This window comes from Tetrahymena thermophila (assembly GCF_000189635.1).
Source record: "Tetrahymena thermophila SB210 genomic scaffold scf_8253811, whole genome shotgun sequence".
In the NCBI taxonomy this organism is placed as follows: domain Eukaryota; phylum Ciliophora; class Oligohymenophorea; order Hymenostomatida; family Tetrahymenidae; genus Tetrahymena; species Tetrahymena thermophila.
The window spans coordinates 381,510-405,605 of NW_002475923.1; the positions used below are offsets into that span (position 1 = coordinate 381,510).

Sequence of the window (24,096 nt, forward strand, 5' to 3'; positions counted from 1 at the left end):
TGAATTTTTTGTAAAAATACAAGAGTAAATAACTATTGGTAGATTTTTTAATTTATTTTTAAGTTTTTACACATCTTACTAAGTAAAATGAAAAATTTTTTTTGTTAAATAATTTAAAAAATTTTCAAATATAAAATTTATTCAAAATAAAGTTTATTTATTTATTATATTAACATATTTATTGATAATTAAAAGCTTAAAAAATACATCAAAATATTAAAAATACTTGATTATTGAAGATTAATTTACTATTTTTTTTTTTAAATTATTTACGATATTTATTTAGTTTAATTAGTATTTGTTATTTATTAAGTTATTCATTCCATAATTTTTAACTTTACTTATGAATTAATTATTTAATATATCATATTAAAATAAAGTTTTACTATGAAAATTTATTTAAATATGTTAATAAACAAATCTACACAAAAAATAAATAAAATTATGGTTATTTCTGATTACAAAATAAAAATACTAAAAACAAATAATTTGCTTAAGGATAAAATAGTTATAAATACTATTCTTTTTCTTCCCAATTTTAAGTACATTGTAAATAACACTAGTAATAAATAACTACTAGTTAGATATACTAGAATGAGAAATTATTAAAGTATTATCATAGTGAAAAAATATTATAAAATAATATAAGTGTTTATAAATATTTAGCTTAAAGGAAAATAGTATAAAATAGTATTCTTTTTCTTCGTAATTTTAAGTATTTTAAATAAAACTATCAATAAATAATTATTAATTTGATATACCAGCATAGGTAATTATTAAAGTTAAACTATCATAGTGAAAAAATATTTTAAAAATATATCATCGAATTTACAAGTATGTATAGAGATTTGCAAATTTGTATTTATTTTTGATTATAGACATAATAATTAAGATAATAATAGAAATATTTACAAAACAAATAGTAGTTTATATAAAATAATTAAATAAAGTGTTTTTTTAGTAGTTATATCATTTTAATTTTTGAAATGGTTTATTTTTAATTTATAAATAGTTTATTTATTTATTTAATAGATTGTTAAAGTTCTTTATTTGTTATTACATTTGTGACATTTTTTTTGTTTGCTTTTTCATTTTTGATTGTTTAAAACTTTCAATATTTAATCAAGTGAGAAGAAGAAGAAGTTAATTAATAATATTTTTATAAATTGTTTTTTTGGCATGATTTTATTCAGTATATTTCTCTGATAAGCTCAGAGGGACTTTAGTAGTTTTTATATTGCTTAAATTTAAAGCTATTTTTAATTACTGGACGGACATCGTCAACTTAAGCCAAATACCTTAAATAATGGGATAATTCTAATAGTTCTTAATCTCTTTTATCATCGTAAAAAGGAACAATTGGTATTCCATTTAAAATGTTATGGCAAAAAGAGAGACAGCAGTTGTCGACTATTACTAAATTTTTGATGTCCCTGTTCTTGAAGATTCTTAAGTCTTTGATGTAGATTCTATTTTTGTAAATGCAATTTTCCCTAAAGAGTCTTTTAAAAATGAATTTGTTCTGAGGATCGAGTTTGTTAATAACTTCATTTGCATAAACGCTTCTGCTAGCTGTAAAGATGACTATTTCGTACAAGTGAGACATTTCCTCCAAGAATTATTTTGCAAATGGTCTAACATTAATTCCAGCCTTTTGATTTTTTAAAAATTAAATTTTAAAATAAGATTTATTAAAAGTTAGTTTTAATCAGATATTTTTTATCTATCTTAATTTTCAAATAGCAAATTTAATTTAGTCAGAATTTATTGCTTCTTGGATATAGTTTACAAAATAATAAAGCTTTTTACTTGAACTACTTCTTTTGAGTCAGCTTAAATGTCCAAAATGAAATCGCTAGAATTATCCAAAGACTCATTGCAATGAATTAAGGTCTCATCAAGATCTAAGATAAGAGTTTTTTTCTTTTTGATTTCAAAGGGAGGCATAATAATACATCTTTCATCTATTTCTTTCTAGCTTGAGACAGGAATTGTGTTCATCATGTGAAAGCTTTAGAAAGAAGAAAGGAAATGTTCTCTGAATAAGCAGCTGATATTGTCTCTCAGAGCCAGGTTTACTGCTCTTAGCAAAGGTTTTACATAGTACTGACAGACAACATTCTTCTACAATTTATCATCAATGTTTTTTTTACATTGAGTTTTTGACATCTGAGTTTGAAGCTTCTCCATGTTCGAGCTTTTATCAGGTTCTTGAGGAATCATTTCATCAATAGCAGATATTTTCTTAGAGACAAACAGAGAATCTGGCATTTCACATTGTAAGTCATCGCCATTCATTTGATTGATCATTTTCAATTCTTTTTCTTTTATAATAAAGATTTTTATATTCGTAAAGATATTTTTTAATTAGTTAATAAATTATATATTTATTTGTATTTGATTGGTAATATATTATTTTTGAAAACTTAATTTAGCTGCTTTTGGGTTATAAAAAGCAAATATTAAATTTTTAAATAATTTATTTCATGCATAAAATTTTAAGAACTAATTACGATCTAAATTTTCTAGTTGTTAACATTCCACATTAAATTTTATAAATTCTTCACTGACTTATTTCTATCTCACAGAAAATTTTCTTGATGGTTATCTTTTGATTTCTTATTCTACAAAAATATCTTCTTTTGAGCTCTATTACATCTAATAGTTAGTTATTTCTTTCATAGCTGATTTTGTATTCTATTATAAAAATAAAATAGATTATTATTTTCTATCTAAAAAAAGAGAAAATCTTTGATTAAATTAATAATAAATTTTAGTAATTTGATAGTAATTATTTATTCAAAAATAATCTATAAGATATTATTCAAAAATATACAAATCATTCTTTGAAATATTCATACTAACTTAATATTAATTGAAATATTCAAATTAATTAAAAACCAAGCAAGATTCATATTTTTTAATACTTTTTAACTTAAAATTAATCTTTGTTGTATTTGATGTTAAAAAAATACAATTTATTATTTATTAAAACTTTAAATCATAAAATATGAAATAATAAATTTTAATATTAACAGATTTATCGAAAAAAAAAAAATTAAATGATGGAATTAATTTTCTTATCTGAATAATAAATCAATTAAATTTTTGATTCTTATATTTTAACTAAAATTGAAATATTAAAATGCAAATTGTCGAAATAAATATCCATAGAAGATTAATTAAATACAAATTTAATAATTAAATTTATTTTCAATAATCTTGAATTTCAAAAAAAATTTAATTTACAAATCCTATTTTTAAATCATAAGAAATTTTTTAAAAAAGATCATTTTGCATTTAAATGAATAACATTCAATTTATTCACATAATTTAAGTTAATTCACAAATTCAAGGTAAATAAACTTGCTTGAACTTGATTTTTCTTTTTCGAATTCATCAATTTTTTAAATAAAGTTAATTGACTTTTTTAGTTGTTTAGATTAAAGGTGTGCAAAAATAAAAATATGGATCAAAATAAAAAATTAAGTAAGTAAGTAAGTTGATTACTTGAACAGGTTCTTGTTTCTATTTAGGCTTGCAGTCTGAGTAAAATTCTACCTTAATATTTCATATTTAAATTATGAATCATCAATAAAATATTTTTAAAGGTAATTTTACTTTAGAATTTCGTATGACAGGAGATTCTTAATTAAAATTTTGTATGTTTGTTAAAGAACTAGGAGATTTAGATTTCACAATTTGGATAGGAGGAGCACTTTAAATCTTTTTCTAATATTATTTATTCATAATTTATTAATATTAAAAGTAGTTGAATAATTTTTTTTACTTGTTTATCTAGTTAAAAGTTGGCTTCATCCTCACTTTCTTAGTAGCCTTAAATGTCTTCATTTTTTATTTATTCTTTTAGTATTTGCGATCCTTTGTTTTCCTCAGATGTTTCTTCATATTGAACCTTTTCTATATTTTTTGGTTCTTGTTATTCATCAATATTATTTTCAACATCGCCTGTAAGGCCTTTCATTGAATTTAAACGCTGTTTGTTTTATCTGAGAGGAAGGCTAAGCGATTATTGCCTAATAATTTCAGGTGATGGTATAGAATCAAAGCTTTCCTTTTCAGATTCTTTAGATTTCGCATCTTCATGAAGAGTTTATTCATTTTCTTACTAATTACGTTTCTATTTTTAGTGATTTTAATCATATTTTTTACTCGGAGAACGCAAATAACCAGAATTATAACATTCAAAATACTTAATTTTATCTCCTATATGGCAATCTTCATCACAAATTCCTATTGTCAAAAATTTTTTAAATATGTTTTGTGCTAACGATAAAGCAAAAGATGTAAACTAACATAGAATCAATTTAGTGAGCTCATTTATTTATTTTATCAAGAATTAAGATAAATTTACCTTGCGACTTAGAGTTTGTCATCTCATCTTACTCTTCGAACTTAATTTCTTTTCTTTCTGACTTTAATACCAATAATTATGCCATAATAAATAATGTTTCTCAATAAGACTTTGATAATATTTGGAAATGATGTAGAGAGTGCTATTAGCGGTAAGTGTGTTATCGCTTTTTAATAATAATATTAACTATTTCTATTAATAAGTTATGTTGCTTCTTTAAATATAAAATCTGCAAAATTCGATAATAAGTATAATTTTTGTTTGCTTTGACTTTGTTTTTTTTATGTAATTTATTCTTTATAAATTTATTAAAGCGACACTGAAAAATTAAAATATAAACAAAGAAATTGCTGCTGCTACTACTATTATTAGATAAAGAGAAAGGAATACTTACCAAGTGATTGATATTAACACACTTCCTCTATTTTAGTTGTTAGAAAAAAGTACTGAAGATTAACAAAATTAACTTAGTCTTTTAAAAATCTAATAAAAATTTGTGAATTTTAGCTCATTTACTACCTTGTGTTACTTTATTTTATTATTATTTTTCCCAAAGTTAATGTTAAATCAGCAACCAATTAATCTTTATATAGTTTATTTATTTATTTACTTATCTACAAGCATTTCAAATTGTTATTTAAAATTTAATTTCATTACAGTTCCAGTATTTTATATTCTAATATTCATTCTACTTCATCACTTTACTCAAATCTACTTTATATAAGTTATTTTCTGATAAATCTCTCTTATCTATTTTAAGTCAGTTGGTGCCGCCAAAGTATTTTATAGAGGATTAAATTTATAAAATGCTTTGCTTTATTTCTTTATAATAATAATATGCAAAGTGCATCTATGCATTACCTTGATTACATAATTTATTATATTTGCTAATTTTCTTTCTTATTAATCATAAAAAGAATTCTTTAAATAGTAAAAATCTTTCATATAAATTTATTTTTCATTTATTCTAAATTAAAAATATTTTATTAAAGTGCTAAGACAATTATGAAAAAGATTAATTATTTTTTTTATAAAAAATTTCATGAATTACAATGCAAATTAATGAAAAATTGAAAAAAATTATAAAAATTATAATTATTCAAAATGTTAAACAACATATATACCCTAAAATAGACTTAACACTAATCCTATAGAATTAATTTTAGCAGAAAAAGAACAAAAATAAATATTATTTAATTCAATATTAAAGCAGCTATCACAAAAATTAAATTTGTATTTGGTTTATTTAGCTCAGTATCTATAAATCAAAATAGTTCCAATAGAAATAGAACAAATGCAAAAGACAAGAATAATAAGTACATTTTATGTATATATTTTTAAGAAGGTTGTAAAAAACAATAGTAATCTTTAATAATTCTAATTATTGTGGTTGTTAACATTTAATCATGTTTAAAACATCTATTTTATGTAACAAAAGTATGTAATTAATATCCAGATTTCTTTCTAAAGCTGATTTGATTTATCACAATTTTCTTTTACACTAAAAAACTGATAAAATCTTAAAATTATTAAAAATAAATAATTTATTAATTTTATGGTTATTTATTTATATTTCCTATTTCCTATTTATTATTTATTATTCAAATAAAATTTAAACTTTCTCATTCACTATTCTCACATTAGACCAACAAGTTGATTCAACTATATGTAAATCCTATTAATAAAATTGATTCCTTTGTTTAAATCGATATAGTATTTTAAATAATTATTTAAATAAATAAATATCTATTCATAATGCTTTAGTAATAAAAATTATTCAAGATAATAGCATAATTTGATTCTAAATCCTTTAATAAATAAATATTTACCTTTTACGAGGTTATAATAAATTGAAATTTTTAAATAATTTTTTATAAGAAAATCAAAAAAAATTTATTCAGCCATATTCTAGAAATGTTTATTTGAACTAACCTAAATTATTTTTTTATTATTTAATTGTAACTATTTCAATTTTATGAAGTTTTACTTTAATTTTTAATGTTAAATATTAGAAATAAATTATTTAAAATAATTTTAATAGATTTCAAATCGACTAAATTATTTTTAATTTTTAAAATAATTTTAGTTAAATTAAAATTTTTTTAATACAAAAAGAGTTATGCTAACTTTAAAATAAAATTACAAATAATTTAGACGACATATTATTTTTTAGATTATTTAAGTATATTCTTCTTGAATTAAATTGTATAATATCAAAATAAATAATTAATTAACTATTAACGAATTATCTAAGTTAAAATAAAACTTTTTATTTACTTATGGGAATTTTATAAAATTAATATAATTTAATATTTAAAAATATTATTTAAACTTAAATAATTCATTTCATTGATCTGAATAGTGCTAAATTTTTTATTTAAATAATAAATTAAAATTTTAAATTTTGGTTACTTAATTGTTATATAAAAAATAAATAAAAATCTTAGTTATTTATATAATAATAAAAAAATAATTTATTTTTTTATTAATAAATTTGTAAAGCCAAATATTATCTTGACATGTAATAATTTTTAACATCCATTAAATAGATAATAAAATAGATATTATAATATTAACTCTTCATTATATAGCTTTTTAGTTATTATTTTCAAATTCTTACAAGAGATTGAGTAGGATAATCCAAATAATTTAATTGAATTATATATTGTTTGTTATCAATCTTTAACAACTATGTTTGAAAATATTAAAAAATTAATAGTTTTGCTTAAAAGAATCAAGAAATAATTAAATTTTAAAAGTTGAAAAAATACATAGATAGTCATTAGTCATTAATCGATTGCTTCAATTAATCAAACAATCAATAAAAATACTAAAGCATCAAATAATATAAACGAGTATTTTAAATAGAAGAGGGCACTACTAAATTTTCAGAGGTCAAATTTTAGTATCCTAAAAAGCAAATGTAGTTAGTAGTTCCTTAATTAGATTTTAATGGACTTAGAATATTTTTTAATGCTTATTATTTATAAGTTCAATACACTTACTTCATTTTAACTGCCTTTGCTATAATTAACTTTTACATTATTTCTTACCTAGTTTTAATTTTAATACAGGAAGATGAACTTTGATTCTAAACCAAATTAGGTAGCTCATAAATAAAACATGGAAAAACTTTAACCAAAAAATGATTTTTAAAACTTAAATGAAAGTGTGATGACTATGTCAATGTATAAAGAGGAAATGGTTTCAGGTATTTATTCTATTAATTATGTATGTTTATCATCGTTAATGAGATCTTAACTATCACATTAAAGTAAATTCAATAAATTAATAAATTAGTTCTAGATATACCCTACGAGGAGTCAGAAGTTATTTAAGAAACAGTGAGGTCATATGCAAAATAGGTCCCAAAAAGTCCTATTAAACGAAACTTGAATATAAATATAGGAGAAAAATCAATTAAAGAATTTAGCTTTGCAGACTAAAGTGGAGTGCTTAAAAATATTGGTAACAACAGCAATAGCAGCAAGAAATTTTGTAAAGAAGTTGGGGATGAGTATGATTAGATGAATATAAGTCCTAGATAAATAAAGAAGCAAGGCAAAGTAAATAAGTTCATATAATTGAATGAAAATGTAGAGCCAAAACCAGGAATTCACGCTTTACAGAAATAAACAAATTCTCGCTTATTTGATGATAGAGATGACTATTTTCATACCTTATAAAGCATCTCTCCAAGAAATGATTAAATTCTCAACACCTAATCTTAAGAAAGATCGTTTGTTAGCTAAATTTCTTATTATAGCTATACACAACCTTACAATTAATACGATAAAGAAAATGCACATTCAGGATATATTAGCTATTCTAATATAAGACCAAAAAAGTCACTTTTGAATTCTTTCCAAAGAATTTCTTAAAAATGGCTTGTAAATACAAAGCAATTATATAATGAAACATTTAACAATCGTAAGAGGTGCAAGTGTGATATTAATCTTACAGAAGGGGAAACTTGCTCATAAGCGATAGCATGGCTAAAATAGTAATATAGAAATAACGATTTTTAAAAAATGAAAGAGTAGTATAAATCTCTGCTATAAATGAAAGAAATATATCAGTAATACAAACATTAAATTGATTTGGATGCTGTGAGGACCTACCCATCAAGCGGCTTATTTCATGAAGGCGCTCCACTATGCTAATCCTTAAAAAATGTATTATACGCTTTTTCAGTTTACGATATATAAGTTGGTAATAAATTGATAATATTTAAACAAATACATTTTTTATCAAATTTACTAAGAAATGAGATTTAATTTATTATTTTTAAAAGATTTAATTTATTCTAAAATTTAATTATTGATAAAAAGATTTAACATAAAATTTAATCTTTTTTTATTATTTGAAATAGGTTATGTATAAGGTATAAATTTTATTGTTGGACTTATGCTTTATCATGCTGAAGAATATATAGCTTTTTGGTTAACATGCATGATATTTGAATCCCTAGAAATGAGAGACATTTATTTGCCATGTAAATACATTCATACATTTAATTAATTTTTTTTGAATTTATAAGGCAATATAAATTATTTTATTATTAAGAATTACCAGGAATCAAGAAACATACTTACCTAATTGAATTTTTAATGTGGAAGCATACACCATACATTCATCAAATATTTGTAAATCCTTATTGCAATTAAAGATAATTATTTAATAAAATTTTTAAAGTTTATCATTTGAAATATTCAAAATAACCAAGAAAACTTATTAAATTTAATACTAATTTTGGAATTTATTTATTGGGAATTGATCAAAGTTAAAGTTAAATTTACAAATAGAAGATTAAATTATGATAACTGAATTATTTATTATATTTTTAAATATATTATTGTAGTTTGATAATGACATAAAGATAGAATAAATATGTTAATCATGGATCATCTCATTATGTGGAATTCTAATTCCATTAGATTAAATGGTATTATAATAATAATAATTTTTTCATAAGTTGAACTATTTGCATTTAATTTAAAATATAGACTTAATTTGTAGACAAACTTTTGAAAGAAGGCTGGAGCTTCTTTTATAGATTTGTTATAACATATATTTTATTCCATGAAGATGATATACTTAAGTAAGAAGTACCTGAAGATGTAGTAGCACTTCTAACAAGTCAATCTTATCAGCTAGAATTTTAAACTAGAGAAGAAGGAATATAATGGGATTAGCTGATGAAATCAGCACTAAACATAAAGGTAAATGAATCTATAATTCGTGAGTTGCACGAAAAGTTTGACATCGAATTAAAAGATTTTAGGAGAGAGTGAGAGAATGACTAAAATTAGGTCAAAATTATGAAATAATAATGAATGATGTTAATAAATTTAATTATTTATTTTGATAATTTATTTAATTATTTGAATTATTTTAAAACCATAAATAAAACAATATAAATATATAACTAAATAAATAAATAATGGTTTTGAAATAATTTATTTTTTCTTATTAATTGATTCAATTTTCGTAGTATTTGTTTTACAATTATTATTTTATTTGCTTTGTATAAAATTGATTTATTAATATCATCAAAAATTTATATTTATATTTTTAATAAAAAAAATCTTATAATAGATCAAATCATATTTTATTTAACTTCAAAAAAATTATGTTCTAAGTAATTCTAAAAATAAATTTTTTGTTTTTATCTGTTTAATATTTATTTTTTTTTTGGTTTTTATAAAAATGCTTTTATTAAAATTATAAAAAATTTTAATTTAAATTTTTAATAAAATATTTCTTTGGAAAGATAAAAAATATCAAGAAGTCTAATTTAATAAAGTTTGTGTTTTTAATAATCCTACTATCAAAGATATAAGAAGCAAATTTATTTGAAATAATTGGAAAGACATAAAAAATGGTTTTTGATATATCTTGTATATGATTTTTAGGTAAACCTAACTCATATAAAAACGGTTAAATTGAAAAAGAAATTCTAAATTTTTAGATAATTTAATAAAAAATAAATAACTTATAATGTATGAGATTGGAAAAGTATCTAAGTAATTAGCTTAATCAAATAATAAAAATAAAATATATTTTAAAATAAATTTATTTTTTATTCATCATGCATTATTTATTAAAAAATAATTTACTTTGTTCATCAATTAACAGAATTTACAAATGAAAAACAATTTATTTATTGTTTTTATTTAAATAACAATATCAAAATTTTAAATTTAATTATATTTTAATGTTAAAATTTTAAGATTAATCTGTTTTAAGGTAATAATATGAAGAATTTAATTGTAAATAAAACATTTATTGTTTGTTAAAATATATTTTTAACAATTGATAAAATATAATTAGCTGAATATTAAAATTCACTCAATTAAATTACAGAATAATGCGCTATTATTAAATATTAATTAATTGCGATGAATTAAATAAGAAATTAGAAATATATACTTATATATAATCAAATCCAAAACGTATCAATCCTATTTTTATAAAAATAAACTTATTATTTATATGAAAAATAAAAGTATTTCGATTTATTTTTCTTAATTTAGAGGATATTTTGAAAACATTTTTGTTTCTTATGAGTTAGAATTAAGTATTTGAAAAAAATAGATTTTTAAAAAGTTATTTGATCTATATTATGAGATCATATCCAGAAATAAATCTATATATAATCTATTATCAAACAATTAAATAGCTTATAATTATAAAATGAAATATCTAATGAAGATATAAATGAAGTTATTTACTAAATAAATTTTTATTTTAACTATATTAAATATTCTTTGACTGCTAATAAATCTATCAAGCACCAATTTTATTTATTTGCTATAAAATTACTTCTTTTTCCATTCATTTGCCATTACTATGTTAAATTAGGTTAAATTTATTTATATATGTAGCCTGATAACATATTTAAAAAATAACATACTAAGCTATGATGAAAATCTCTCTAGCTTTACCCTCAGCATTTATTATTGATTCTAAGAATTATTTTTTATCCAACTTTTAAGTAAAATAATAAATCAAAATATGCAAAAAGATAACTCTCTCTCACTATTTGTATTTAGCGTTTTGAATATAAGAATAGAATTAAAATCTAAATAAAATAATGTATAATGATAAATATTTTATATTTTTTTTTTAAATAACCTTGCTTAAAAATAATGAAAAACAAATTAATAATATTTAGAATTTTAATTAATTTATTTTATTAAAATTATTATTTTCTAAATATTCTCTTTTTTATTTTTCTTTCTTCACTAAAGAATATAAAAAAAGCAATTTTTATTAGTAGTTTTAAATCATTTTAACTTATTATAAATATTAAATTAATTTTTTTATCAAAATTAAAATATTTCCAACAAAATTTTAAGGAATTAAAAAATAAATTGTATTTTAAATGCAAAAAATAAATTTTATACTTATAGAATAAGAAATATATTCTAACTAATTGCTTTAGGAAATTTAATGGATTCTGAGTAGAAGTATTAAATGATTCTTTTAAGTTGAGAAGATTACGAATTAACTTCAAATTCTTTTAGTTTGAGTATCTTTATTTCAATTTTTTAAAAATTAAAATGTTTTTTATCAGAATAATTTTTATTTGGAAATAAAAATACTGCTTAACAATAGGTATTTAATACAATTTTTATTGTATAAATTCATGTATTTATTTCTAAAATATTATTATATGCATCATGAAGAACGTTTTGTATTTCAGTAAAAATAAGAAATATCTAACTAATACTTGCCAATCATGTAATTGATTTAAATAAAAATCAATACTTTTAGAAATAGTGAGAGCGCCTTGGATCAAATATATTAGGTGTTAATAAAAATACATGAAATAGTTAGTATCTTTAAATTATTTAATCACTCTAAAATATATAAAAGAGTATGGATGAAAGGTTTAGTAGTAGATTTATAACAATTTTCTGTTTACTTTTTTATAAAAAAATGGGCAAACTTTGAATAGGCATGATGAAAAAAAATGAAGCTTGGCTGTCGAATTTTTTGTTTTTTTGCATTAACTCCTGTTTTGTTTTATATCATACATTTTATTTCAATGCGTAATTATAATAATGAATAGGAAAGAAAGAAACTAATAAATATATATTTTAAGAAACACTAGAGAGTAAAATATTTTGCCGCAAAATGTTAATTGCGCTGTCATCCGAAAAGAGAATTTTAAATTGTTTTTTCTTGGTTTTTGAATATTTTTTTATTATAGATTTTTAATAATTATTCTAAGTTTTTAATATCCTTTTCCATTTTTTCAGCAAAAAATTAATATATAAGACTTAAGAATTTTTTTTGATGTAAAAATAAACAACATTATTTTTTAAATATGAAAACGTTTATTTTTTGAAATGGATAATAAGCCAACTAAAAGCGAAAATAAAAAGTAAATGAGAAATTGGAGTTCTATTAACAAAAAGGAGGACTTTCAAAATGAAGAATAGCTAATTAGTTTTGGAAGAGTTATAAAATATTTCTTAGAATGATTTGGAATGTGTTTAATTAATATGATTTCATTATAAGATGCTATCAAAAATGAATGGAAAAGGGAATAAAATAAATGAAAGAGTGTATGAAAAAATGAATGAAAAGATTTGATATTGATTTATGAATGATTATTGAAATAAAAATTTTTATATGGAAACAAAAAAAAAGAAATTTACGTTAATCAAAAATGAAAGAATGGAAATATTCGTTTTTAATATACAAAGAGCTTTGCATTTCATTCAAATATATTGAAAAAATTTCAAAACAATATAAATATCGTTTTAAAAACGCCTAAATTGAATTAGTTTTTTAATGTTGAGTATTGATGAGAAATAAATGAAAAACATTAAGAAATAAGTGAAGGGATATTACAAAAAACAACTATTTTCAATCAAAAAGCAAAAACATATTCATTCTGAAAAGAAAAATTAAAAGGCATTGAGTTTTTGTTTTGCTTTAATTAATAGGGAAAAAAAAAAGGGAGAGGAAAAAACAATCAATTAAAGTCTTTTTGCAAAGTGATAATAAAAATTAAAAAACGAAAAAAAAATAATAATAATTAATATACAAAACATAAAAACTAAAAATTAAAAAGGAAAAAGCATTCATCCAGACAAATGAATAAGAAATTATTAGTTGTCCTTTTCGGATTCCTCGCTTTGGCTGCTGCTACCAACCAAAGTGAAGAAGAAGGTTCTTACACCATCGATCAAGCTGCAAATCTTTTAAATGACTTACTTGCAGATTCTCAACAAAATTTGAGCGATCTCCAAGCTGCATGGGCCAATAAGGAACCTCTTTTACAAGGTGTTATTGCTGGACTTGAAAGCGATCTTGCCAACAAGTAAGCTGAATGCGCTGATCTCTAAGGTACCCTTGATGCTGATTAAGCTTCCCTCGATGAAGCTGAAGCATACGTTGCCTGGTTATAAGACAGAATTGCTGCTAACCATAAGCAAATTGACGACTTACTCAACAGAAGATGTCAACAAAACGGTAACTACATTGAAGGTCTTAAGAACGACAAGCTCGCTCTTGCTCTCTTATAATTCCTTGAAGCCTAAATTCAAAACAAGGAATCCTTCTCTTTCCTCCAAAAGAAGAACTTCATGAAGAAACTCACCCGTTTCTTGAGCATCTACAAAACTGGTAACTATTAATAACTCGCTCTCCTTGAAAAGGAATACGTTAACGCTGATGACTACTCAGTTAATCCCGACTACTCTACTGGTGACAGAACTGGTAAATAAACTACATTATATATTAAATCTCATTTTAATAAATCCAAGATATAAATTTTATTTTTTCTAATTCAAATGCTCTCTCTAAAAATGAATATCTATCTAACATCCTAAATAAACAGTCTCAATTATCAATTAAAAATGTTCTCTACAAAATCAATGAAAGGAATGAATCAGTCAATTAATTAATTTGAATATTTTATATTGAGAACAAGCAAAATCTCTTAACAGTTACTGCATCATCATGCACACTAACATTGATACATACATATGATACATATGAAATTATTAAATTGAACATAGAATATAATATTTAAGATTCACTCAAACATATATAAATAAATAAATGCTTCAAGCAAATAATAAAAAGAATACTGACTGACGAATTTAAATATTTATTGAATGAATTATTGATTGATTAAACGATAATGAATAAATGATTTTGCAATTAATTTTTATTAAATGAATGAGATGACATTTGAAAAATGAAGAAAATCAATTATAATTAAAATCCATATTTTAAAATTTTCTTTTCAAAAATAAAGCTGACGAAATCGGATCTGGTCACATTGATAACGACAAGGGTGATATCGATGTTGCTGACTTCTAAGAAGGTGAAAGAAAGGGATGGTACTAAGTCAAATAAGAATTATTAGACCTCTTACACAACTTAGAATAAACTATTGAAGCCAAGATCTAATAAGCTTAAGAAGATGAAGTTAACTCCAACTCCGCTGCTGCTGACTTCAAGAGCAAACTTGAACACGAAATCCAAGTCTATGAAAGAGAACTTGCTAAGTGGTAATAAACCGTTGCTGCTTTGACTGCCACCGTTGCTTAAGACCACGAAAACGTTAACAACTGTCACTCCTAAGAAGCTGCCATCCAAGCTAACCTCGATGCTGCTAATTAAGACTATGCCAATGAAAAGGCTACCTTCGAACACAAGCAAGCCAACTTACAAGAAGAAATCGAAATCTTCATTGAAGTTATTGCTTACTATGACGATAACGTCCAAAATGCCGGTGAAGACTTAAAGGAAAGAGTCGAAGATTATAGTGATGGTAACTTCGATGATGCCGCCACCTACGAAAATAGATAAGTCCCCAATATTGACTTCATTAACTGAAAAATGATGTGATTTATGGTGATTGCTTGCAACTATGATTAAATAGTTGCAACACCCAAAAATATTACTATCGAATAAAACGATTTATTAAATATAGATACTTAAATTCTCTTCCTCAATTCATTTGTCTTTGTGAACAAATAATTGATTACTGTATGTTCTATGTGATTGGAAGTTATCATTTTTTATTGACCAAATCTTACTTTTATTATTTATTTATTTATTTCTATCTTTATTTTTTTTTATTTTTTTTAAATAAATATTTATGTGAAGTTAAAATTTGTTAATTTTTTAATTCTACTAAATAATAATATAAATAAATAAATAAATGTTAATAAAAAAGAAATTGTTAAAATTATTATTTATTCATAACAAAACAAATAAATTAAATTGATTCTATTTATTTTCTCATAATAATAATTTAAATTTTCGTCAATATAATATTGCTAACCTGATTTGTTGTTGAAGTTCTTTTGATCAAAGCAAAGCTACAACAAAATAAAAAAGATATCTTAAATAAAACTTCTTATTTAAAATGATTTAGATTTTCAGATAAATGCAAAAATGTTTTAAATTTCATTATAAATGTAAAAAATTGTTTGAAAAATAATAAAATTTATCTTAGATTTTAAATAAATATCAATTTCAACAAAAATAAAATTTTGATTATTTAAATAACTAAAAAGGAAACATTTACAAAATATAATAAACATTTTATTGAGTTAACATATATTTTTTGATAAATTGTAAAACTACATTCGATTTCCAAATTTAAATTTAGACAAAGCAAATGATTTTTATGTAAAACAACATAATTTAAAAAGCGTTTTTAAATTTTTTTATTTTTTACGTTTATCTAAAAATAAGATAAATTTATTTGACAATCACAAACAAACAAACTTTTATTTAATTTTCTTAAATTAATAACCAGTTGTTTATAAATAAATTAATAAAAAGTATTTTTAAAATAGAAAATTCATTTATAAATTTTAATAAAATAAAATATTAATAATTCGAATTCTATCTTAATAGTTAAAATAATAAGTTAATAAAAATAAATTCAATAATAAAATAAAATAAGTTAGTAAAAATAAATTGAATTATAAAAAATAAATAAAAATTAGTATTAACATTAAATCAAGATATTACAAAAGAATCTCTCTTTAATTTATATAGATAAAATCAACATTAAAAAGTTTTAAAATTTGAATAAATAATTTTATTATATTTTTTATAATAATTAAAATTATAAATTTTTAATTTTGAGAAGAGTATTTATCTTTCTATCGATCTATCTATCTATCCATCCATTAATTAAAACAAAGATATAATATGCACATTAATTTATTAATTAGTTTTTCATTTCAGTTTAGTTAATCATAAAGGTTATGAGAAAAAAACATGTTTCCAGCATTTAGTTGTGGGGGTTCTGTAAAATCATAGTTAAAAATATATGTGAGGACAGATCCAATAACTAAAATAGTGCAAAATCCAAAGAAATAATCTACATTATCCATTCCATGCTTTTTACGACTCATTACTAATGAAATTTAGTAAAAAATGGAAGCTATGATAAATTATGATAGTATTTAGCAAAAAAATAATAGATTAATTCTGTAATACCAGGCACTGTATGATTAGGCAAGTACTCCTTTACAGTCTTAATTAAGGCAAGCTGTTTAATAAAGTCTTTCTCCGACTTTCAAGTTGTAATTATCTTCCCAAACCAATGTTTGGTAGTCTAGATCACAGTGAAGAGAGTAAACATTTTCACCTTCTACATCTTTTGTAATATATTTATTACATTGCATTTCATTTTGCATATATTAATTTGATACATATGGCATTTATTAATACCATGTATTCATGTATCCTTCCAAAATATTCTATGCATCTCTATAAATTAAATGATTATATGCACTCAAGAAACAGCTTATAAATATTAAAACTGTTCCTATCCACATATATTCTTGTCTCTTTTTCCTCACAATCACAATATAATTAAAAATGCAAATAGCTAATTAACCTAAACTTATCATATAAACAATATTAAGGACATTTTTATTAGCATATTCACTCATTCCATATAGCGTAAAATAAGATTCTGCCTTTTTGCATGCATGTACGCAAGTAAGAGAGAAACCTGTGAGAAAGACATTAAAATAGTGAGCCAAAAGCCTTAAATCATAAAGGCCAATAGTAATAATGAATTCATAGTAAATGAAAGCAAGTAAAATTACTTAGTTAATGACTACAAGTGCCCATATCACCAACATACAAAGCTAATAATCTTTTAATGAAAAAATATTTATATTTAATAACTGATTTATCTATCTGGTAAAAAAATTGAATTGCAAGTTTTAATTAATTAATACTAACTAAATATTTTTTAATTTTAATTCGTTAAAAATTAGAAATTTTTATTTTTTGTAAAGATATGCATTTTTTTCATAATAAATTCTTTATTACTTGATCATATTTAAAACAATTTTAGCAGAGTATTTTTTATTTTATAAAATAATAAAAATCTCTCTATTATTTGGTAAAGTTTTATATGCATAAAATCCAATAATAAATATGCAAATTTAATCTTCACTGACTTATTATGAATATTTTGTTGCAAATTTAAATAAAAAATGAAGAAATTGACAGTTCAAGGATATAAAATTGTTTTAAAAATAAATTACTTTGTTTGAAGTTTTAAAACTAAGAAGGCCCAAACTAGGCAGTGTATATGCTTTGATTGATGACGACCCAGTTATAGAGATAGAGAATGATTATTGTGTTAAGCATAGCAATAGTAATGCTTGATATAAAGACATATTAAGAGAATCTATTAGAAGCTAATTAAGATTTTTGAATGCTATTTTGGTTTTTAAATATTCTCAAAGAAGTTGTTTTTCCCCATTCAAATACTGCTATACCTAATAAAATCATACAAGCTCCAGCTACTATTACAAAGATAAAGTAGTAGGATTTGATGATAGAGAAGTAATAAACTGATAGTCCTGTTATTGGGATGCTAAAAAGGAAAAAAATTACAGATAATATCTTAACTATTGACAGAAATGTTTGCTTTTCGCTATCACTAAAAGCTTCTCCCTTAAAATGTCTCAATTGCAAATCAACTGCAGTTTGAGAATTTAAAATCATAGAAATATCTTACTACTATTAATTTTTACTATACTACATGCCTAAAAAGTATATTTTTATTAACTTTTTTCTTATTAATATTTTCAAAAATTTTTTTATAATTTCAATATATTTCAAACTAAATAAAAAGCATTTATTAAACAATATCTTTGAAAATCTAAGCTTTTATATGAATATCTCTCGAAGATTAATTAAATTCTACTATCATTCATAATCAATAAATAATATAGAAAGTATCTCAGATTAATTTATCAACCAAACATTTTTTAAATGAAATGATGAATTTATTGTAAGAAAATTTTTATTTTTTGAATGTTATCTTTTATTTTTTTAATGAATCGTTATTCTACATATATTGAAATTAATTAATAAATTAGTCGTTTAAGTTTTTTATATTTTTAATAAATATGAATAAAAAATATATTTTTACATAAATTTCTCAAATATATTAATATGTATAATGATATAGCAAATTTCATTTTTTAAAAATAAGTTATTTAGATTCAATATTTCTGTAAAAACAAAAAAAAATAAATGTTATGAATATTCATCTATCATTCATAATCAATAAAAAATATATAAACGATCTCAGATTAATTTATCAACCAAACATTTATTAAATTAAATGATGAATTTATTTTAAGAAAACTTTCTTTTTTTTATGAATGTTATGTTTTATTTTTTTAATGAATTACTATTATTTATTGAAATTAATTAATGAATTAGTTGTTTAATTTTTTTATATTTTTAATGAATATGAATGAAATTATTATAAATTTTTACATAAATTTCTCAATTATTTTAATATATATAATCTTAGAGCAAATTTTATTTTTTAAAAATAAGTTATGAAGATTCAATATTTCTGTAAAAACAAATGAATATTCATCTATCATTCATAATCAATAAAAAATATAGAAAAGATCTCAGATTAATTTATCAACCAATCATTTATTAAATTAAATGATGAATTTATTTTAAGAAAACTTTCTTTTTTTTTGAATGTTATGTTTTATTTTTTTAATGAATCACTATTCTTTATTGAAATTAATGAATGAATTAGTTGTTTAATTTTTTTATATTTTTAATGAATATGAATAAAATTGTTATAAATTTTTACATAAATTTCTCAAATATTTTAATATATGTAATCTTAGACAAATTTAATTTTTTAAAAATAAGTTATTAAGATTCAATATTTATGTAAAAAAAAAAAAAATAAATGTTATGAATAGTCACTTTTAAATTAGATATAGTTTTTCTAAGATATCCTTGATAGTAAATTCATCAGTTCAATTAGGATCTTTTGTTTGTAAGATTAATAATGAGGAATCACATATCAGTTTTAATTTCAGATTTTTATTTTTTATTTTATTTGTGTGATGTTTCAGTTTGGCTGTTAGTGTCTTATTTAGGAGCATCATTAGATTTTTATTCTTTTGATTTCTTACCTAATTTAGGATCATAAATCAAAAGAAGCATATCTTTGTTGTTTTCTTTTAACTTATTTAGATCTCTTTTAATTTCAACATATTCCCCTTGTTGATAGAGCTTTAATTAGTCACTATAGTGAGTAGAAAGAACACTCTCTGATATACCTGTATCTATAACATAAAAACTTTTATCATTTCTATCAAGAGAGTAGACTGCTCTCATATTGGCAGAAAAGATACTATTTAAGTCACTTTCTTTGAAATTTTCAGCTTGAGCACCAACTGTTCTTTTATTTCCTGAAGCAGGATAAGATTTATTTAAAATACTACTAAAATAAGGCAAACTCTTAAATGAAATATGAGGAATCTATTTTTCATGAACCTTCTACCATTACCATTCAAAGATATTTTAACCTAATCTTCTCTAATAAAATAAAAGTTTAAAAATGTGTTTAAATTTCAATTCTTTAGTTATAATTTAATTTAAAATTCTTAAAAATACTATGAAAATTATAATTTTATGAAAAATTTAATTTAATTTTAATTAAAATTCAACTAACTTTTTTGCTCATGCAAAAGCACTTAATTTAGTCAAATTTTATAAATTTTGAGCAAAATTAAATAAATTTAAGAGAAAATTTTATTCATTAATTTTTTAATGAAGTAAAAACTTTCATTTTGTATTTGAAGAAAACATTTTCTTTTCATCTTGATTTAACTAAGGAAAATAAGAAATCAATAATTTTTTCAACTTTGCTTTTAATTTTATTCTATTAAAATTACTTGTAAGTAATTATATGTATCTTTTATAGCTTGGAAGAATAGCTTAACACATTTTTATTAGTGTTCAGAGCAGCATGAGTCATCACACCAAGCAGAGCTTTAGTCTTTGCCTTCTGACCATTAGATAATTTAGTTCATTATAAAGGGTTCCATGTGATAGTAAAAGACAGCTTCATTTCTTTACTTTTTGTCTGATGAGTATTTGTTAAATAACTTTTCACCAACTTTTAAGTAGAAAGTACTAAATATTGTACCACCTACTAATTCTTTTTCGTAAGAGAAAGTCCAATTCTTTAGGTGTATAATCATTTAATCTATTTTTTGAGTTTCGTTGACAGATTAAAATCTATTGTTAGATATCAAAAGAATTAAAAAAAATGTATTTTAGCAACAAAATAATTTGTACTGTTATTTTTATTTTTCATAAAGATTGATCACATAAGGTGCTACTTATCTTGCATAAACATCTACAGCATCATATTACATCTTTTTAACATCTTCAACTGATATTTTTTTCCCTTCTTTAATGTATTGTTCAATCATTTCTCTGATTCTTTGAGCACGTGCAGTTGGATGCATATTCACAGAAGCAAATCCCTTTGCACTGTTAGGACTTATTTTGTTATTGGCAGCAACTATGAAACCTTTAAACAAAATTATTTTCGTTATTTACCTAATCATTTTTAAATATTAACAAAATAAATACCTCTTTCAGGATCTATTAAATGAGGATTCTATGATTTAGGGAGATAACCTATCCAATCGTTATTTCTATCGGTACCATCTTATATAAAAGCAGACTTTTCAGGGTTATTTCTAAGTGGAATTATTCCTGTTGCAAAGAAACCTATGTGATTATCATTTGTAGCAAAAGATAAACCAAAGTTAACTTATAGATCTTGTAACTATTCTAAAGCTTGTTGCAAGTTAGTTGCTTCATAAAATCTGTACATAGAAGTTAAGCTATTTAAACTGTGTATTCTGTTAACCCAGCAAAGAGCTAGATTAGAATCTTTATATTAAGAACTGAGTATTGGACCGTGGTGTGTCTCCTTAACAGTAAGCTTATACTCAGGATATCCTTTAATTTTAATAGTTTCATTTCTGTATTTTAAATCCCTCCATTTACCATCGAAAAAATATTAAGTATTTTTATCATTGAGCTTTTCAGAGTACAAATCAGCAATATCATTGCTTAAAGCGGTAACACCCCATGCTAAGTAATCAGTTATGCCTAATAATGAACAAATATAAAGTTTACAAATCAAATGAAGCAATATGAATTTACCTGAGAATATACCTGGAATACCAGGAGTTGATGACCCACTAATTGTGATATTTCTTTCATTTTAATAAATAAGTTGTACTTGATACCAAAATGAAGGCATTTAGTTAAATAAGTGAGGGTCATTAGCAACAATTGGCTTTCCAGTATTAGTGTGATTACCATGAATTGCCCATGTATTTGATCCTCTTTAATGGTCCAAATATTCGCTTAATCCACTTTGTAATATTTTATCAATATAATCTTCAGCTACTTTGGGTGCTTATTGCTAATTGAAGCTAGAAGCCTTTTATAAAATTTATTTAATATCAATAAAATAATCTTCTTTAATAAAAAATCAATTGCAAAAACTTGCTAAAAATAGCTTAACATTTAAATAATTTTCTAATTGTTATTAATATTTTTCTATGCTTAAGATGCTTAAGGTGGATGGTCATGCATTTGAAAAAAGAAATTTAAATTCCTTATTCATTGTTTCTTTTAATATTCATTTTTATTCAAATGTCCCCCATCTAGCTAGCTTCTTAACTATTAAGCTTATCTTTTTTAAAGTTGATTTTTAAAGTATAAATTTTATTACATTGTAATTTTCAAAGAGCCCCATTTTTTTTACATCTTCTTCTGTCATAATTGTTTCAAGTGGGATATGGCCTTATTCCCAATGTATTCCTGAACTTACGCTAACATCGCTTGTATACTTTTTTGCTATCTTTTCTCTAATAAGCTCAGCAGGAAAATCTTAAGCCAAAAATAACTATATCTACATAAGGATTGAAACTGAGTCTTCAATGGTCCACTCTTGGAATTCAGATCTTGTGATAAGATATTCTAAAGATCTTGCTTTTTTGTTAATATTGCACTCGTTAACACCATCAGTAAACGCTTATAAATGCTCCCTAGTTTCTTCGTCTATTTTCATGCTTTTAACTATGCTCAGAAGACCAAACTCTCTTTGCTAAATATCCATATCTAATGTCTTATTTCCAAATATTTCACTTAACCTTCCCTAAGCGAATCTCCTAGAAAAATCCATATGCCATTATCTATCTTAACACTATGCATAACCTTTAAATAGTATTTAATTAATTAACTTAAAAAGAGTCCAAGCTTTTTCGTATTTTACCTAATCCAAAAATAGCATCTCTAAGTTTATTTCCTTTAATAGTAGGTATTCCGTATTCATCTCTTCTAACGTAAACTGCACCATATTTAAGATGGCTGTGGGTTACATAACCATTATAAACTGGGCTTGAGAGATATATGTAGACAAAAGTGCAAAATATTACTAATGACAGTCCGTAAGAAAAAAATTTTAAACCTTTTCCCATTTTCTAACAAACTTTATATTATTCAATTTATTAATTTTTGATATTGTTTATAAATCAATTAAGTTTTACTCTGATTTTATTGATTAATTTAATAGTGATTTGCTTAATTATTGTAAATAAAAGATGCAATCAATCAGATAGATTTTATTATGATATGTATCTATTTTATCAGAATTAAAGTTGAAAATTTTTTTGTTACCATATATTCATTCCTCTTTTGCTTTAACAAAAAACATCTCTAGCTTCAAATAAAAATTTGCTTATCAATTAAAAATAGTAATCATAAAAAAATAAATGAAATAATACTAGATTGATCTAATTCTACATAATTTACTTACTTCTTATTTCAGTAAATTAATCATTTAATAATTTTTTACATTCATAAAAGCCAAAACATTACATTATCAAAAATAAATTGAGTTTTATAAAGAAATAAATAAAAAAAATAAAAAGAAAATTTAACCACAATAAAATTGATGGCTCTATATTAACCAAGATAATAATTATTTTAATAAATAAATAAAGATTTATTTATTCTATGACATTAAAAATATAAAGTCTAATTTCATAAATAACCAATATAAATTTTAAAAAATTTATCAATTTTTTTAATAAAAATAATAATTAAAAATATTTTCAAATAGAGGACATAAAATAATGATGCCTTGATATATAAAACTATTAGATAAAAAATTTAAATAAATAATTATTAAACTAAATAATAAAATAATATATTTATTTATTGAAATAATAATAATTTACCATGGTATCTAAGTATTTGATGTATCCTTCTTCAATTTTAGTATAATTTATATCATGGATTTACTTATTTAGCTTAGCCTTTAAGAATTGAAGACAATATCCTATAATCAATCT

General features: G+C 21.9%; 7 protein-coding genes across 7 annotated transcripts; 2 read left to right on the forward strand and 5 right to left on the reverse strand. All coding sequences in view use genetic code 6, as the record gives it.

Annotated features, from left to right (window-relative positions):
• Nucleotides 1–1,189: 1,189 nt before the first annotated feature.
• Nucleotides 1,190–4,460, reverse strand: TTHERM_00527150 (NLI interacting factor-like phosphatase; the record flags this gene model as incomplete). The annotated part of the gene is made up of 7 exons (XM_001028120.1): nucleotides 1,190–1,651; nucleotides 1,810–2,324; nucleotides 2,514–2,697; nucleotides 3,511–3,561; nucleotides 3,622–3,732; nucleotides 3,791–4,254; nucleotides 4,376–4,460. The coding sequence occupies 7 exons, from the start codon at nucleotides 4,458–4,460 to the stop codon at nucleotides 1,190–1,192; spliced, it is 1,872 nt and encodes a 623-aa protein (XP_001028120.1).
• A 2,836-nt stretch (nucleotides 4,461–7,296) lies between these two features.
• On the forward strand, nucleotides 7,297–9,669 carry TTHERM_00527160 (rab-GTPase-TBC domain protein; the record flags this gene model as incomplete). Its single annotated transcript, XM_001028121.3, has 7 exons — nucleotides 7,297–7,298; nucleotides 7,450–7,586; nucleotides 7,676–8,587; nucleotides 8,748–8,870; nucleotides 8,942–9,021; nucleotides 9,237–9,320; nucleotides 9,382–9,669. Coding segments are annotated over 7 exons (1,626 nt in total).
• Nucleotides 9,670–10,833: 1,164 nt separating this feature from the next.
• Nucleotides 10,834–11,331, reverse strand: TTHERM_000527178 (transmembrane protein, putative; the record flags this gene model as incomplete). The annotated part of the gene is made up of 2 exons (XM_012801096.1): nucleotides 10,834–11,225; nucleotides 11,292–11,331. 2 exons carry the CDS (start codon nucleotides 11,329–11,331, stop codon nucleotides 10,834–10,836), a joined length of 432 nt encoding a protein of 143 aa, XP_012656550.1.
• Nucleotides 11,332–11,385: 54 nt separating this feature from the next.
• Nucleotides 11,386–12,419, reverse strand: TTHERM_000527179 (transmembrane protein, putative; the record flags this gene model as incomplete). Its single annotated transcript, XM_012801097.1, has 2 exons — nucleotides 11,386–11,416; nucleotides 11,785–12,419. 2 exons carry the CDS (start codon nucleotides 12,417–12,419, stop codon nucleotides 11,386–11,388), a joined length of 666 nt encoding a protein of 221 aa, XP_012656551.1.
• Nucleotides 12,420–13,359: 940 nt separating this feature from the next.
• Nucleotides 13,360–15,238, forward strand: TTHERM_00527180 (hypothetical protein; the record flags this gene model as incomplete). The annotated part of the gene is made up of 2 exons (XM_001028123.4): nucleotides 13,360–14,110; nucleotides 14,655–15,238. Exons 1-2 carry the CDS (start codon nucleotides 13,486–13,488, stop codon nucleotides 15,236–15,238), a joined length of 1,209 nt encoding a protein of 402 aa, XP_001028123.3. The 5' UTR covers nucleotides 13,360–13,485.
• Nucleotides 15,239–16,602: 1,364 nt separating this feature from the next.
• Nucleotides 16,603–18,430, reverse strand: TTHERM_00527190 (transmembrane protein, putative; the record flags this gene model as incomplete). The annotated part of the gene is made up of 2 exons (XM_001028124.2): nucleotides 16,603–17,528; nucleotides 17,926–18,430. The coding sequence occupies 2 exons, from the start codon at nucleotides 18,428–18,430 to the stop codon at nucleotides 16,603–16,605; spliced, it is 1,431 nt and encodes a 476-aa protein (XP_001028124.2).
• Nucleotides 18,431–19,723: 1,293 nt separating this feature from the next.
• TTHERM_00527200 (peptidase S45 penicillin amidase) lies at nucleotides 19,724–23,220 on the reverse strand (the record flags this gene model as incomplete). Its single annotated transcript, XM_001028125.2, has 7 exons — nucleotides 19,724–20,248; nucleotides 20,608–20,953; nucleotides 21,014–21,251; nucleotides 21,314–21,841; nucleotides 21,896–22,178; nucleotides 22,473–22,957; nucleotides 23,016–23,220. 7 exons carry the CDS (start codon nucleotides 23,218–23,220, stop codon nucleotides 19,724–19,726), a joined length of 2,610 nt encoding a protein of 869 aa, XP_001028125.2.
• Nucleotides 23,221–24,096: the final 876 nt, after the last annotated feature.